The 16,134-nt window shown below is 40.2% G+C and overlaps 1 protein-coding gene across 2 annotated transcripts in view; it reads left to right on the top strand.

Moving 5' to 3' along the window:
• kcnn1a (potassium intermediate/small conductance calcium-activated channel, subfamily N, member 1a) overlaps nt 1-16,134 on the top strand; it is a 217,498-nt gene that overhangs the window by 181,760 nt on the left and 19,604 nt on the right. Inside the window, exon 8 of one of the 2 annotated variants that reach the window (XM_039767077.1) lies at nt 4,577-4,585. The exons of the other annotated variant lie outside the window; for it this stretch is intronic. Coding sequence (XP_039623011.1) covers nt 4,577-4,585 — 9 coding nt within the window. The remainder of the gene's footprint in view (nt 1-4,576; nt 4,586-16,134) is intronic. 2 annotated transcript variants of the gene reach the window in all.

Here is a 16,134-nt window from a genome sequence, read left to right as displayed (position 1 = left end):
ATTCACCAATCAGTAACTAGAGGGCGTGTTAGAGACCACCCTCTCAACTTTGATGAGTGAAAGTGACAGTTTTATTTCAAGCCGTATTTCATGACGGTTTGCAGGAATGTTACGGACAAAATGAAATAAATAAATAAGCAACAAAAAACATATTTCGTGACACATTTATTTATTTATGCTCTCATTTCATGACATATTTATTTATTAAGGCTGTCATTTCATGACACATTTATTTATTTATGCTCACATTTCACAGTACTTTTATTTATTTACGCATTTATTTATTTATTTATTTCATTTTATCCGAAATATTCCTCCATAGTCAGCAACAATGCTTAGGTACGCCATGTCATTAAAATGACATTCAGCTTGTATTATGAGGCCCACACCATTACACTACCAGCACCACCCTATACTGTTGACACAAAGTAAGCAGGATCCATGAATTCATGCTTTTTATGCCTTACTGTATGCATATTGCAGAAGAAGTTGACATTAGTCAGACCAGGAAACCTATTTTTCAGTAATAATTGTTCAAATTTTCACTTATCCATTTCACGATTGTAGTTGAGAACAGATACAAATGAGTTCATCTGCAGCTTCACTGACAGGAATGAAACCCAGCATCCGCTTCTGCTGGTGTAGCCCATCCGCGTCCACTGCATCATGCATTCTGAGACAGAGATGGCTTTCTGGACACACTGTTATAACGGGCTGTCAATTGGGGATTTGTATTCCTTTTGTTAACATCAATGATTCTGGCTATTTTACTCCAATATCTCTCATTAACTTTAAGAATTTTACAGCTTATTTTTAAAACTCTATAAACTTGAGAAACTTTAATATGTTAAAAATTATAGAGAATGCTACTACAACCACCATGTCTGAACTATGAATGCCACAGTCAAAGTGGTTTAAATTACAAGAAGGAGTCCTTCTAATGTTTGGTGGATCGACAGATAAACCTCTTGATCTTACCTGCATGCATGTTATGGACTGAGTTAGAGCCACAGGATCACTAGTTTGCAGAAGCAGGTGGACCTAATAAAGTAGCCGCTGAGTGTATTTTCAATTATCGTAATAAACCACGCAGATGTGAAAATATACCTTTTTCTGTATACCCACACACACATATACAGTATGTATATTTTATTAGGAGAAGGTGTACTTATGGCAGGGGTGTCAGATTCGGGTTCTGGAGGGCTACAGATTTCTTAATTACTAACCAATTACAACTGCAAGAGGATCATTATTATTTTGCTTTAATTTTATTTAACTTGCTTTCTAAGATTCATAAATTGTTAATTGATTCATTTTCTTTAGCCAGCAGCCAAATAACAAAATGAGATGCAAAGCGAGACAATAAAAGGACAAGCTTGCTCAGCTTAATCAGGGTTCTCAAACTCATTTTCTGGAAGAAGACAATTTTCTGTCCATACAGTTTCTTAATTAGAAGCCCATTCTTACTTTTTATTAAATACATTGTTTAATTTTATGGCTTTTAAGCTCTCATTTAGCCACACCAGGCATTTCCTAAACTCATGATTATTTTTTTTTGTTTGTTTGTTTCTGGACATACCATTCAAGTATTTTATGAATCCGAGCAGATTAACATCTCTCAGACATTCACTTTTCTCTTTTCACAGGTTTTATTGAAACAGATACTGTATGATGGACTCACAGGTGTGTGTGGGATCAACTGGTCATCTGTTGGTTTCATTTGCTTCTCATTGTTCTTTGCCTGCTTGTTGATGAAAAAAGAAAAAATGATGAGATCTGAATCTTAAAAAGTAGATCAATTAAAATGAACTAATTGGCTACAAAAGGGAAGAAAACCGCAGCTAATTTCCTGTTGCCCTCCAGAATATGAGCTTACACTCCCCGTGACTTTCTCTTTATGCCTTAAATTATGCTAAATGTGTGAAACAGGATACATTGCATAAAAAATAATGAACGCACAGGAGGGAAAAAAAACGAAGTGAGAGTAGAAAGCACAAACTATAACACAAAACTAGACATCTGCTGCTCTCAGGGCCTACCTTAACATATACCGATCTCTGACAAATGGCATCATTTGCGCACTTGCTTCACTTTAAAGTTCTGCCAAGTACTCCCTTTGTAACCTCCCATTTCTCTCTCACAACCCTGGCCTGTTTTTGCACAAAAGTCAGTATTGCCTCTAGCTCAAGATGCCTTTTAACCAGCGCCTGAGATTTATTTCTGACAAAGATGGCTTTTTTCTTTTGATATAGCGACATTGAGATAGAACTGATCCCACTCTTCTTTCATACATCCAGTTTCTTAATACACCATTCTCCAAAATAGAGACACTGACTCACTCCCCCAAGTCATAAAATGTGTTCTACCTTCTAACGGGAAGTCCCAGGCTTCTATCAGTCCTTCTCTAAGAAGGGAGAGCCTGGCCCCAGCTTTCCCAGCCTGGGAGTTCTCGCTGGTCAACTGCATCTGTGTCTTACAAGGGGGTCAGGGACCCCTGGCAGCAGCAGGCCCAGGTTTTTTTTTTCCCCAGCTATTATTCTTGCTCCTCTGCATTGGTATCCTAGAATATTCCTTCTCCATATGAACATACTTAGCAACGTCTTTTGTCACCAGTTGGCCCACCTACCCACAATGATTCATATTGCATCTCTCCTTTTGCTAGCGTCTATCTCTCTGGCAGTTTCACTTGTCCTCTGCCACCTTAGAAATGCCCGTGCTTCTGGTAACAAAAAAAAAAGCAAATTATCAAAAGGTGTATTTATCCAAATAAAAAATTAGTGTGTAATGGCATGTAGTACTAGGGTGTTGTACCGTGTTAGCCATTATGAATGTAGAGAAAAGCAAAGCAAAATGACCCCTTTTATTGGCTAACTAAAAAGATTACAATATGCAAGCTTTCGAGGCAACTCAGGCCCCTTCTTCAGGCGAGATGTAATACAGAAACTGGAGTTCCCTGTGTTTATATACACACACTAGGACAAGAAACAACATTGGTAAATCTTTAAATGAAAAATCTTAAACGTAAAAAATCAATACATTCCTTCAGGCTAAGATTAATTTAACAAGAGAGTGAAGAACAATGTATGGTCAAGATCTTTGGATAAAAGAATCCTAAGATCTTGACCATACATTGGATACTTAACAAGAGAGAGAGAAGAACAAAGATCTTGACCATACATTGTTCTTCTCTCTCTTGTTAAGTATCCAAAGATCTTGACCATACATTGTTCTTCTCTCTCTTGATAAGTATCCAAAGATCTTGACCATACATTGTTCTTCTCTCTCTTGTTAAGTATCCAAAGATCTTGACCATACATTGTTCTTCTCTCTCTTGTTAAGTATCCAAAGATCTTGACCATACATTGTTCTTCTCTCTCTTGTTAAGTATCCAAAGATCTTGACCATACATTGTTCTTCTCTCTCTTGTTAAATTAATCTTAGCCTGAAGGAATCTATTAATTTTTTACATTTAAGAATTTTCATTTAAAGATTTACCAATGTTGTTTCTTGTCCTAGTGTGTGTGTGTATATATAAACACAGGGAACTCCAGTTTCTGTATTACATCTCGCCTGAAGTAGGGGCCCGAGTTGCCTCGAAAGCTTGCATATTGTAATCTTTTTAGTTAGCCAATAAAAGGGGTCATTTTGCTTGGCTTTTCTTTACATTCATAATGGCTAACACGGTACAACACCCTAGTTCTACCTTTTTTGCGGAAAAGTATAATGAACTTTACAAATTTAGCCAAGGGTAACATGGGGAATAACTCAGAATTAGTGGTTTGACATAGTAAACATTTCAGAAATTATTAGTATAGTGTGCACCACTTTCATTGAGATATTTGTCATATTTAGCCAGGACTTTGCCTGTGGCTGCCCTTCTTTGGTGACCATGCATGCTAGTTAATTGTTCTATAATCAAACAAAAAAAGGCTCATCTGAGACATCATTGTAGGGATTCTCAAGATGATTACATTTTTAAACCCTGAGCTGAATCCTGATGCCTGGATTTTGGAAAGTGGTGTTCAGGGCCACGATCAGAAAAGACCAAAGTGGCAAAGCCAAAGGAAGAGCACAGGCCAGACTGTGACCATTTCCGTAAGGAGATAAGATACTTCACCGCTTTTCATTTTGAACGTACCCTTGAGCAGCATAAATACATCACCCAGATTAAAATCATAGCAACCAAAACAGCTAACAGCATGGTAGCTTTTCGCAGATCACTACTTGCAATGTCAGAATTAGCCAGGAGGTAGAATTTTAGATTTTTTTTTTTTTTTTAAATTTTGAAAAGCAAGCATCTAATGTTCAGTTAAAAGTTTCATATAATAGGCTACTTTTGTGCCACTTTTATTGCTCTCCTGTTGGAATTTCAATGTAAATCTCAGAATGTTTTTTTTGTTTTTCCTATTTTTATAACCCCTTGAATCTCATCTCCCACCAAAGTCATAATGTTAAGATCCCCTCCCTTCCACAAACCCTGCTGACAGTGAGAGAGCTCTAACAGTTAAACTGTCTGTGTAAGTTGTGTTTTTAAACTTGTGCTGTGTTTTGTCTCTGTTTTGCTCAATCACTGCAGAGCTCAGAAGTAAGTTCTGTCTTCCATGTATTGTCTTGTTTTGAATATGGTTGATTGTGCATGAGGTTTGGAACTGTGAAACACGGGTGCTGATTTTTCTTGACTTAAAAAAAGCAACCAGAAATGAGTAAATAAATGATGTGACGTTTGGGCTGCAGAGTGTGCATTCAGCATCTTTCCAGAGCCATGCGTCCATAAGCGTGCCCAGATTCATGTATCGATTAGTCCACTCAAGACTGTGCATCTGTATGTAGTATAGCCCAAGTCCCCCTCCATGGGTATACGTCATATTATCTGTACACTGTTCCATAGCCAAATGGTAAAAGGTTTGTCCATATCCACATCATTGTCATAGGTTTCTATCTAATAATAAAGATACATACGCAAGCTGATTTTTCATCCATATCTGTGTACCACCCTAAATTAATATTTTAGGCACTCTGTGACAAGGCAGTCTTTAGAAGGCACTATATAAAATAAGCAGTGAAATTATGGATTGAGCAATAACTATCCCCCTTACAATATGTCAATGCTTTTGCACAGATTCTCGCTATTCACTGCCATTAAAATCAATGTGTCTTCCTTGTTAAGTAAAATAAAAAATATTACAAAATTCAAAATGGACAGATACAAAACTACACATTAAGTTAAAATACATAAAAAAAAAGCAATTTCAAATAAATGGATCCGGTCAATGTATGCCCTTTAATGTTACTGCAGATCCTGTCACCTGTTGGCAACACAAGATCATTACCCCAAAATTAATATCACTGTACCAGATGCAAATGCTGATTATATAGTTATATGAGACATTAATTTAATTTTAGCACTGTATGCTGTTAAACCCTATAAAGGTCACTGAATACGATAAAGAATAATTTATGAATTAAATAATAACTTTCCTCACTTAACACTGTCAAAATAAATATTTTTAGTCGCCTATAGACCTCACTAATCCTGTAGGAATATTTATGATTATTATTAAATTATAATACAGCTGGACATAATCATTATCTGACAATATCAAAGACTAATTTACTTTATTTGTTAAGCACCCTCTGCTAATGTGCGTCCTCTGTACACATGGTCAGTAACATCTATTCAGATACTTTTAGGCCTGACTTGGTCGATAGCTGGTGTAATCCAAAGGTAAAATAAAAGGCCTATCCATGGATGACGAGAGAGTCAAGGACCAGAAGAGGATATGCCAAGGGGAAGAAAAGCAAACAGTCGAAAAAACTAGTCGGGGGGGTCAAACTCAAAAGGGCATCATGTGCTAATAACAATGTTACCAATAAACTCTGCTACCAACAACTGTATATTAGCACCTATTCCCTCCATCCTGGCAGTCAAAGGGTGCAAGGTAAGAACAACACCTTGACGAGGTTCCAGTCCATTGCAGTGTGAACACCCACACACACTCACACACCCACACACACACACGAGGGCCAGGAAATGAAGCACCTGGTGGAATGACACAGTGACAACTTGCATACTCCACACAGGGCACACAAGGGGTGCAAACTCTGGTCTCCTTTCTGCAAGGCAGCTGTGCTACCACTGCAGCTCTGTGCCACCAAAACAACCTAAAATGCAAAAAAATCTGATAAAAGAAGGTGCCTGATGCCACATACTGGTATTACCACCCAGATACTGGCTTCCTCATACAACCACTATAAGCAATTTCAAGTTGTGAGACTCGCCCGGACACCACCAGTCGGAGACCACATCTTTATAAAAATCACACGTTTATTTTTCATTAATAAACACAGTCCCAAACACCACACAATGCACAAAGCAATAATCACCCAAAATGAACTTTCTTTCTCTCAGTCCTTGGCCGCCAATCTCCTCCTGAGAGCTTCGTCCTGCTCCCTCTCCCGACTCTAGCTCCCAGATTGCTGGGAGGCGGCGCCTTTTATTCCTGCCCGGATGTGCTCCAGGTGGCTGATGACGATCTTCCGGCAGCACTTCCTGGTGTGGCGGAAGTGTTGCCCTTTGCCCCGGAAGCACTCCAGGCGTCCCTGGTAGGTTCCTCCGCCATCTTGCCAAGTGTGGCGGAAGTAATGTTCTCCCGGGTCCCAGGAGGCTTAAAGCGTCCCCTGGCGGTGGCCACGGGTCCCAACGAGTAGGAAAGTCTCTCCTCCTTTCCCGTGGTCCTCTCCTGCTCCAGGGCGGTTGTGTCCTCCTGACCCGGAAGCTTTTAATGCCAGCTTCTGGTCTTTCTAGGAGTCCCGGCCGGGTAAGAACCCCAGCCGTCTGTGACAAAGTATACAAAGAGTGTACTAAAAGTATTTTGGTAAAATGTTTCATCTTACAAATCAGAATAAAGCTGAGTTTCCATTGCTACAAAAACAGAGTTTGAGGCAATCTTAAAACTCTCACTAGTAGTAAAACACACGATCATGTTTTTAGTTGTTTGAAGTGACCTCGCTGCGGACGCAGAACGGAGTGAGACTGGATGTTGATGATACCCAGTCACGGTCTCACTTATGCTCACACTTAATGCGGTTCAGTAAACTTGTCAAGGTGTCTTCTCACATTATATTAAAGCATCGTGATTCCAAAAAATCAAGAAAGAGTTAGAATGTCCAATAAAGATCAAAAAGCTATTACTTGGAATCTAAAACTACGTACTTTGTAGTTAAAAAAGCCTAGGTAAGCACTCCTATGAAATAAAATGGCACTTAAAGAAGAGTAAATGTCTTATTAGCATTTATTTTGATGTCTAAAAATCAGTTTAATAATAGCAATATCCATGTGTTTTGGGGTTATCTGAATTGAAACGGGGGTCATTTTAGGTGTCCAACAAATGGCAAAAGTTTTTCATTTTAAGTAAACGGTAATTATTTATTCACGTTACGACATTTCACTGCAGGAAAGGGTTTTCAGGAACAGATTGCAATGTGGGGAAGCCTGTAATGTTTTGTAATGCTTCTCACCATTTTAATATACCAGCAGGACTGTCCATTTTCTTCAGTTTTATTGTCTAAAACAATTAACTCCTCTCCATTCCAGAACGTTTTTTGCTTAACGTTGACGTACATCAGGTCCATCAAGTCTCCCCAAATCAACGCCCCAATAAGCCTGACCAGCATTATGTTCTACAAATGCTACTAAGAAGTATCTAGTAATAATCCTCCTTGATTTAGTATGCCAAAGCACTCATCAATATTCCCGTCTGAAATATCGTTTTAGTAAACCTTCCCACATCTGTTTACTAAACCCAAGAATATTCTCATACTATTATCAACTGAAAATAGAGTGAAATTCATTGGTCATTAAACAGCTGAAAGACACATGGCACAGAGCGACCAAACTTCACAGTAATTTGCCCAGATTAGTATGCCAATATGCCTGCCCAGATTCGTATACTAATATTCCAATTTGGACTGATATACCAGGCCATCTCAGCTTCACATGCCAAAAAGCCGGCCCACTTCATTTTGTTAATAAGCCTTTCCAGAGTTGACTGCCAACATTCTGATTAGATTGTCACAATACTTCTGCCTGGCTAAGTTATGAAATTTGTCGGCCAAAAAGACCCTTCAATTCTGTCAGCCACAACCTGCCCTCATCCTAGAGCACTACTATTTCTATTGACCAAAGAAGCCATGATTCCTACACAATATATCATTATCCATCCTGCTATATCCTAACTACAGGGTCATGGGGGGGTCTGCTGGAGCCAATACAGGGTGCAAGGCAGGAAACAAACCCCAGGCAGGGCACACACCCATGCGACAATTTTGGATCGCCAATACCCCTAACCTGCATGTCTTTGGACTGTGGGAGGAAACCCATGCAGACACTGGGAGAACATGCAAACTCCACGCAGGGAGGACCCAGGAAGCGAACCCAGGCCTCCTTACTACGAGCCAGCAGCGCTACCCACTGTGCCACCATGCCACCCAAATATATCATTAGTTTTATAAAAAAAACCTAGTGCAGTAACTTCAACATGAACTCAATGGCTCAACATGTTCAAATCCCTAAGATAGATAACTGAGTATTCAAGCCTGTTTCTTACCAGGGCTTAAAAACTCATTGGGCACTACAGATTTTCTTTTGCTATCCCACCACACAAAAGCAGTGGACATTTTATTCATCAATCTGTGATTGGGCTTAGCGTAAGATGCCATGGAGCTCTTGGTTGGGAAAGATGCAAACCAGCGTGTCCCTCCCAAACCCAAGTAGAGGTTTTGGGTGTTCATCTTCGCAGCCTTATAGAGGTGGGCTGGAATGGTGGGGAGGGGATGCAATTAGAAATGACAAGTTACAGCTTACATTGGCAGCTACTGGGCAACACTTTCAAAAGAAAAGCAAGTCTGCCTGAGAAATGATTTCTTCCTTGTGTCAACCATCAAAATATATTTATTGTACAGGTTGCATAAACACATATTTTTTATGAGCACTCCATGAACCACATGGTCACTTTCAGGAGCCACGTACATACATCAATGGCAAATTTCATTAGTACTATTAGTACTGTTTTCGGCTTCCAACAGTTTTAGCATTGGCTAAACAGGATGACATTGTATTGTCACTTTTTTAAATTAATGGTTCCAACTTTACACAAGGTGTAATGCATTGCAGTCACATTTCTCATATTTCTATGCACAGTATTCCTTCATTTTATTCTTGAGACAGCATCATCTTCACTCTGCTTATCGTGATGATTGAAGTAGCAATATACTGAGCTGGGATATCCAGACAACCTAAACTCAGCAGCTACACCCAGACCACCTCTCCATGTTCTTGATCTGCCCCAGTCTTCACACCAGGGTATTGTGTGTTTGTGTGTGTATATATATATATATATATATATATATATATATATATATATATATATATAGGATGGTCCAAAAAAAACAAACCTAACAGATTAAAGTTCTCCACAAGACTTAATTTTATTTTTCAAAGAAACACAACATTTTAATAAAAATAAACATTTAGCAGTTACTTTATTTGGCAATTTGCATGTCATCTGAACTGAAAAGCAGACGACTGTTCCACACTTGTAATAATAATAATACATTTTATTTATATAGCGCCTTTCCCATGCTCAAGGCGCTTAGGTCTTCATTAGCACATTATTTGATGAAGTTTAATTTTTTTTTTTTTTTCTTGTGATGGCTTGCTATCAGTCGAAGAGTAAACTTTATCTTTTTCTCTTTCTTGCCAGCATTTCATTGTACTTTTTGATGAGTCTTATTTCAGTTTCAGCTGTTTTGTTCACTACTGTCATGTGTGGTGACACTTAACAAAATTTTGTTAAAGATTGGCTTATCCGTCCACTGTCCTGGTGATTTCTTGAGACCTTCCTTTGCCTTTTTCATAAAGACATCAAAGAAGGTTATGGTTATTTTATAATAATAATTCTTTGCATTTATATAGCGCTTTTCTTACTACTCAAAGCGCTCAGCAATTGCAGGTTAAGGGCCTTGCTCAAGGGCCCAAATGAGCAGAGTCCCTATTGGCATTTACGGGATTCAAACCGGCAACCTTCCAATTGCCAGTGCATATCCCTAGCCTCCGAGCCACCACTCCGCCCTACCAGATCCTCCAACTTCAACTGTTTAAATTTATTTTTCAGCTTAAGACTAGTGATGAGCGAGCATGCTCGGCCGAACATGTGTTCAGCTCGAGCATCGCTATGCTTGGAACATGGTGCTACTCGAACGAGCACCACATCTGCTCGTGCGCCATGCTCGAGTCTCCGCCCCGCACGTTTCGCGGGTTGGAGACAGCCAATCAAGGGGCAGGTAAGTACTGCCCTCACTGTAATGCCAGTAGCCATGTCAGGTGCTGGCATTACAGTGATTGGCTGGCCGAAACACGTCATCGGGTGCTAATCCGCATGCACTCGTCAGCTCACCTGCAGGCACTCACATATCATGTTTTAGAGCAGTGAAAGGCAACCTTTTTCGAGTTGCGGAGCACTAAGTCCAAAAATTTTCTTTCGCGGCGCACCTGAGGGACTGCCCATAAATAAAGTCGTGACGACACAATCTATGGACAATCGCCAATAAAAACAGTTAATTTTACAAGTTTGAAATACATTTTATTAATAAAAGAATCAAAGGATAAATCTTAAATTTAAGTAATGTGAACGTTCAGATTGTTTTTCAGCACATATGAGATTGATGCGAGGATCAATTTTCGAAAGACAGACGCGCATTTCCTCTCGCGTTTCTTAAGACTTCATTTCCGTAAGTGTTCCGTTATCTGTTTTTCAGACATAATTTTTTTTTTTAAAACATTATCTTTTTAATCAACCAAAAGTTCAAAAACACTAGCGATTTTAAATATTTTACAAAAGTTTTCGCGGCGCACCGGTTGCCCAACAATGTTTTAAACCTGCAGGCACTGGCATATAATGTTTTAGAGCGTCATTTTTCCTGTAAAATTGATTTTTTGAGGGGTTTTGGCCGTGTTTTTGTCAGTCTGTAAAAGTGGTGAACAACTCGGACCAACTGGTTCCAAGCAGCATCCAAGAAGAGTCCAAGATGCATCCAGACATCGTCCCCATGCTGTTCCCGGAGCATTTGGGTGGTGTTTCTGTCACTTTCTGACCTTTTCCAATGGACCAGACACCCTCCCCTCTTCAGAGCAGGGGTTGCCTGGTTGTCTCCCATTGACTTACATTATGTTAACATCGCGATGTGTTCGGACCGAACACTTTGGTGCTCGCTCATCACTACTTAAGACGTTGAAGAATGCTTGGTAATGGTGGCCGCTGCAGGATTTGCACCATCTTTTCCTTTGTTTCTGCTGAGAATCTCATTCAAAAGTGCTAAAGCAGAAACACCGACTTACTATTAGAATGTTCTTGAAACTCCTACTTAATGCTAGAATGTTCTGGAAACTCCACCTTAGTACTAGTTAAGAATCGCATGCAAGAGTATGTACATGGTAGTAACACATATGAAATGTTTAGAATGGAGCAACCTCTAAATGTTTCACAATCAAATCGAAATTTCACAGGTAAGCAAACTATCCCTACTGGACAAATGTAAGCCTTGTGGAGAAATGATTCTGTAAACATTGTTTGTGAACCACCCTTATACAGTACATATACTTATAAAATATATATATATATATATATATATATATATATATATATATATATATATATATATTCCATTTTTTAATACTTAATTGTATATGTTACAAAATGTCCCATACAAATGTTCACTGTTAGAGAACCACCAGGACGCTATTCTCCATGAACTTTGAACATGTCAGCATTCTAATTAGTCACAGTATTTCTTTTGTGACTATGGCTCTCCCACAGCTTGTCCAAATATTCTCACCATAAAAGTATAAAAAAACATGAATGACACTGACATATTTGTGATGAAAAGAGACCTTATTCTTCTAAGAGTTCAGCATTACTGCTGTGTCACATTTAATAAACTGATTTTTTACATACATAATGCAATTGGAACAATATGATGTATTTTATTTTAACATATGTCCGTACATCCAAGCAGCTTGAAATCTAACTAAGCTTACGTATTGATGTTTACTGATGATGGTAACTATCAAATTGTTCTTTGACCAGATACAAAGTGTTGCCCTTTTTTCTTTGCTCCATGTAAGATGCGTTCACAAGCATTTCAGCTCTTTGTATGCTGCTGTCTGTACCACTTGTTTCATTGTATTTTTCATTCAATTAATTTTTTCACTTTCCTGGAGGGGAGGTGGGCTGGCACAACATTTGAATTCCCAAGATTTCATTAAGTAGGTTTAAAAGATTGAGTCAGAGCTTGATATATTCTTTGCTGACTCCTTTTGGGCTCATGATCAGCTTCCCATTCTTCATAAAGTCTTAAAATGCTATTCTGCTGTGTTACTGCTACTTTAGCTGAGCTGGCCAGTCTGGATGGAAAATTCTGAAACAGAGAGGTCACATCAGTTTTATTGAATATGATGAAGTAATTGTGTGTATGTAAGGAGAAAGGCTGAGATAAAGATTAGGTATTGGGATTAAAAATCCTCAAAGGCGTTCATAAAGTAGGTCCAGCAACGTTCTTTCAGCTTAATGATGAATCGTGTACTAGAGGATATCTGTGGGAATTAAGGGGAAGTGCATTTAAAATTGAAGCCATGAAGCACTTCTTTACGCAAAGAGTTGTGAGCCTCTGAAATAAACTACAGAGACGTGGAGGTGAAGCCGAAAATTTAAGGGAAAACTGCATAGCAAAAGTTTATTTCTTTTTTACTCTGTAGCAGTTTCAGTTGATTACCTCTTTGAGGGCTGAATATTTTTTTCCAAAACACACAGTTTCTGAAAGCAATGGTTTCATACAGAAAGCAACGTAAAACGTCTGTTGCTGCATGCTGCGGCTGCCAGTTTGCCAAGAATGTGCGGCAGGCTTGCTGCCAGGCTGGCTTCGCGTGGCGGCAGCAGCGGTCACGGTCGCAGTGCATTCCAATCTGATCATTGTTAAGTGGCAGTCCTCCTGGCGAACAAGTGCCACAGGTGTGTCAGCTACATGAACCTGTTCAGCACCACGATTAGCTGGGGACCAGTAAGCTGAAGCTGGAACCTCGTATCAAAATCGGAGCCCGACAAGTCATAGTCCAGTTCAGAGATAATAGACAAAACTTTGTCCACGGAGTATTTTGCTTTACCCATTCGCTTTGATCTCTCGCCATTATGTCAGTGACATTTTTGCCGTTGTTTGCACCTTGCTACTCACATGAGCGCCGGAAATCTCGGTCAAAGCATTGAAGATAACTTTCCTTCTAGCAATGAGAGTCCAACTAAAACATAACAGTTGGTTTTGTCACAGATTACAGGTGATTACCATTGTGAACTCCTCCTTTTGACAAAAGTTGACATCAGCCCTGAAAGAGTTAAGGATATACTGTAGATGGAGTTCTTGATTCCTGAATGTGATCCGTTGACCGGCTGACACAGAGAAGGCAAAACAAAAAAAACTCCGAACATTGGTTCATCCATCCATCCATTTTCTAACCCGCTGAATCCGAATAGGGTCACGGGGGTCTGCTCGAGCCAATCCCAGCCAACACAGGGCACAAGGCAGGAACCAATCCTGGGCAGGGTGCCAACCCACTGCAGGACACACACAAACACACCAAGCGCCAATGTAGAATCGCCAATCCACCTAACCTGCATGTCTTTGGATTGTGGGAGGAAACCCACGCAGACACGGGGAGAACATGCAAACTCCACGCAGGGAGGACCCGGGAAGCGAACCCGGGTCTCCTAACTGCGAGGCAGCAGCGCTACCACTGCGCCACCGTGCCGCCCACATTGGTTCAGTAGGAGAAAAATAAACCTCTGGAGGGCCACGGTTGGAAGACGAGATCGAGCAAATCAAATAGTCAAATCTTACGGTCATCAGTTTCTGCATCATAGAAGCCAGAATGACCAAGGCCCGCTGGTCGCCCACCCTCCACGGGGCACAGTTGATACAGTCGTCAGTAAAGGTTTCTAAGGCCTCCTCATATCCTCCACTCACCTGTACCCGAGGTGACTGCAGAATATAGAGCTTTGAGCAGGTGTGGGTGGCACAGGATGGGAAATTAAAAAAACAAAAAAAAAACAAAGAAAGCAATGGATTAGTCAGTCAGTGTCCAACCCGCAGTATCCTAACACAGGGGTCTGCTGGAGGCAATCTCAGGGCACAAGGCAGGAACAAACACGGACAGTTTAGGATCGCCAATGCACCAAACCAGCGTGTCTTTGGGAGGAAACCCACACAGACACTGGGAGAACATGCAAACTCCACGTAGGGAGGACCCGGGTCTCCTTACTGCGAGGCAGCAGCGCCACCATGCCATCCAGCAATGGATTAATGCCAGGTAATTATTTATACATCAAAGAGCTAAAGTCAAATCAGGCAGTTTTCAAAATTAGATGTTTCTGTCTGTCTTGCTTACAGTTTCTAGCTTGTTTTATATTTTAAAATATAAGTTTTGGCCGCTTTTCTATATATAATCCACCAAGACACCTGACCACGGTAGTAGCGAGGGTGGGAGGGGGGTGCGTACAAAGTGCGGGAGCATCTAAGAAGACGCATGTTTGTCGCGACGCAACCAGTTGGAGCGTCAGGGCCGATCCTGGGTAGACGGCGGCCTTTGTGCGAATGTGGTTTCGCCGCCCTACGTACCTATTTTCTATTATGATATGACGGATATTACTATTACATGTACTACTTCAAACAGGATTAAGATGGTGTTAGGGTTAGAGTCGGGATGTATAAATAAAATGTAATTTCAAACGATTCATTTCAAACCAAACCAGCCTAGATTAGAAAGCCGGTTTATTTAATCGTTCTAAGCGACAGGCAGCTCTGCGCACCGTGACAGTCAATTCAGAGATCGCCGCAGCCCCGCTGTCTTTTGCCGCTTCTCTTGACTCGCAATCCCGTTGAGGAACGTACGTGTCTCACATGAAATCTATCGCCTTCGCGACGCAACTATGAAACATGCAAGTTGAACGTTGACTAAGGGACTACACACATTTAGAGAGCGTGTCGTAAACACATGGTAAGCATGCAAACTCCACGTAGGGAGGACCTGGGAAGCGAACCCGGGTCTCCTTACTGCGAGGCAGCAGCGCCACCATGCCATCCAGCCAGGTAATTATTTATACATCAATGAACTAAAGTCAAATCAGGCAGTTTTCAAAATTAGATGATTCTGTCTGTCTTGCTTACAGTTTCTAGCTTGTTTTATATTTTAAAATATAAGTACACCCTTTTTTTTTTGGAGGTTCATGCTCCTTAATTGTGTGAGCCTGATATCATTCACCCATACATTTTTTGATTCCCATTATTCCAGTATTGAATCTTGGCTGGAAGCACTGGGAACTCTGTATTAACTCCAACAGAACACAAGGCAGTATACATTTCCAGATGGGGCGCGCACTCAATGCAGGGCGCACTCAAACACCCACAGTCACTGTCCATAAAATCAAGAACAATTTTAACAGGCAAGATGTGAAGATTAAGTCACATCACTGCTAGATCCAAATATGCGTTGATATTCCTTAAAAGAAAGTTGAATTTGAACTGTAAAAGTGTGGCTGGACAGCTTTTTTTTCCTCTCTTCTTTCTGTTTTTTCATGGACTACTATAGTATTGTTCCATGACATCCTCATGTGACACGTCCCCATTATTAGCGTTGCTCAAATTCAAAAGGGTTCCCAAAAGATTTGTTATGTGTCTTCTGAAGCCAGTATGAATTCTGACGAAAGGATGAGCATTGAACAGAGGAGCCCTCCTTAATTTATTAGCATCATCTTTTTTGATTTACTAGCCATCCAGACATGTCAGCACAGCATTAGGCAAAGGCCGGATAAAGGCATTGGAGCCATAGCAAGAAAAACTGTCTTAATCTGAATAGCTGCTCTTGAGCCTGATCGGAAGAAGAAAGAATGACTTGTGCTTGAAAAATAATAATGGCAATTAGAATAAAGAAGGAACAAAGACAAACCAGATAGTCCTAGATGACCCAAATTGGAGTAGAATGAATGTCGGGCCCCAGTTATGTTGCTTGTATGGCTTCCTTCGGGTACTCAT

Source organism: Polypterus senegalus, chromosome 10 (genome assembly GCF_016835505.1).
Source record: "Polypterus senegalus isolate Bchr_013 chromosome 10, ASM1683550v1, whole genome shotgun sequence".
Taxonomy (NCBI): Eukaryota; Metazoa; Chordata; class Cladistia; order Polypteriformes; family Polypteridae; genus Polypterus; species Polypterus senegalus.
This window is presented reverse-complemented; position numbering and strand designations above follow the sequence as displayed.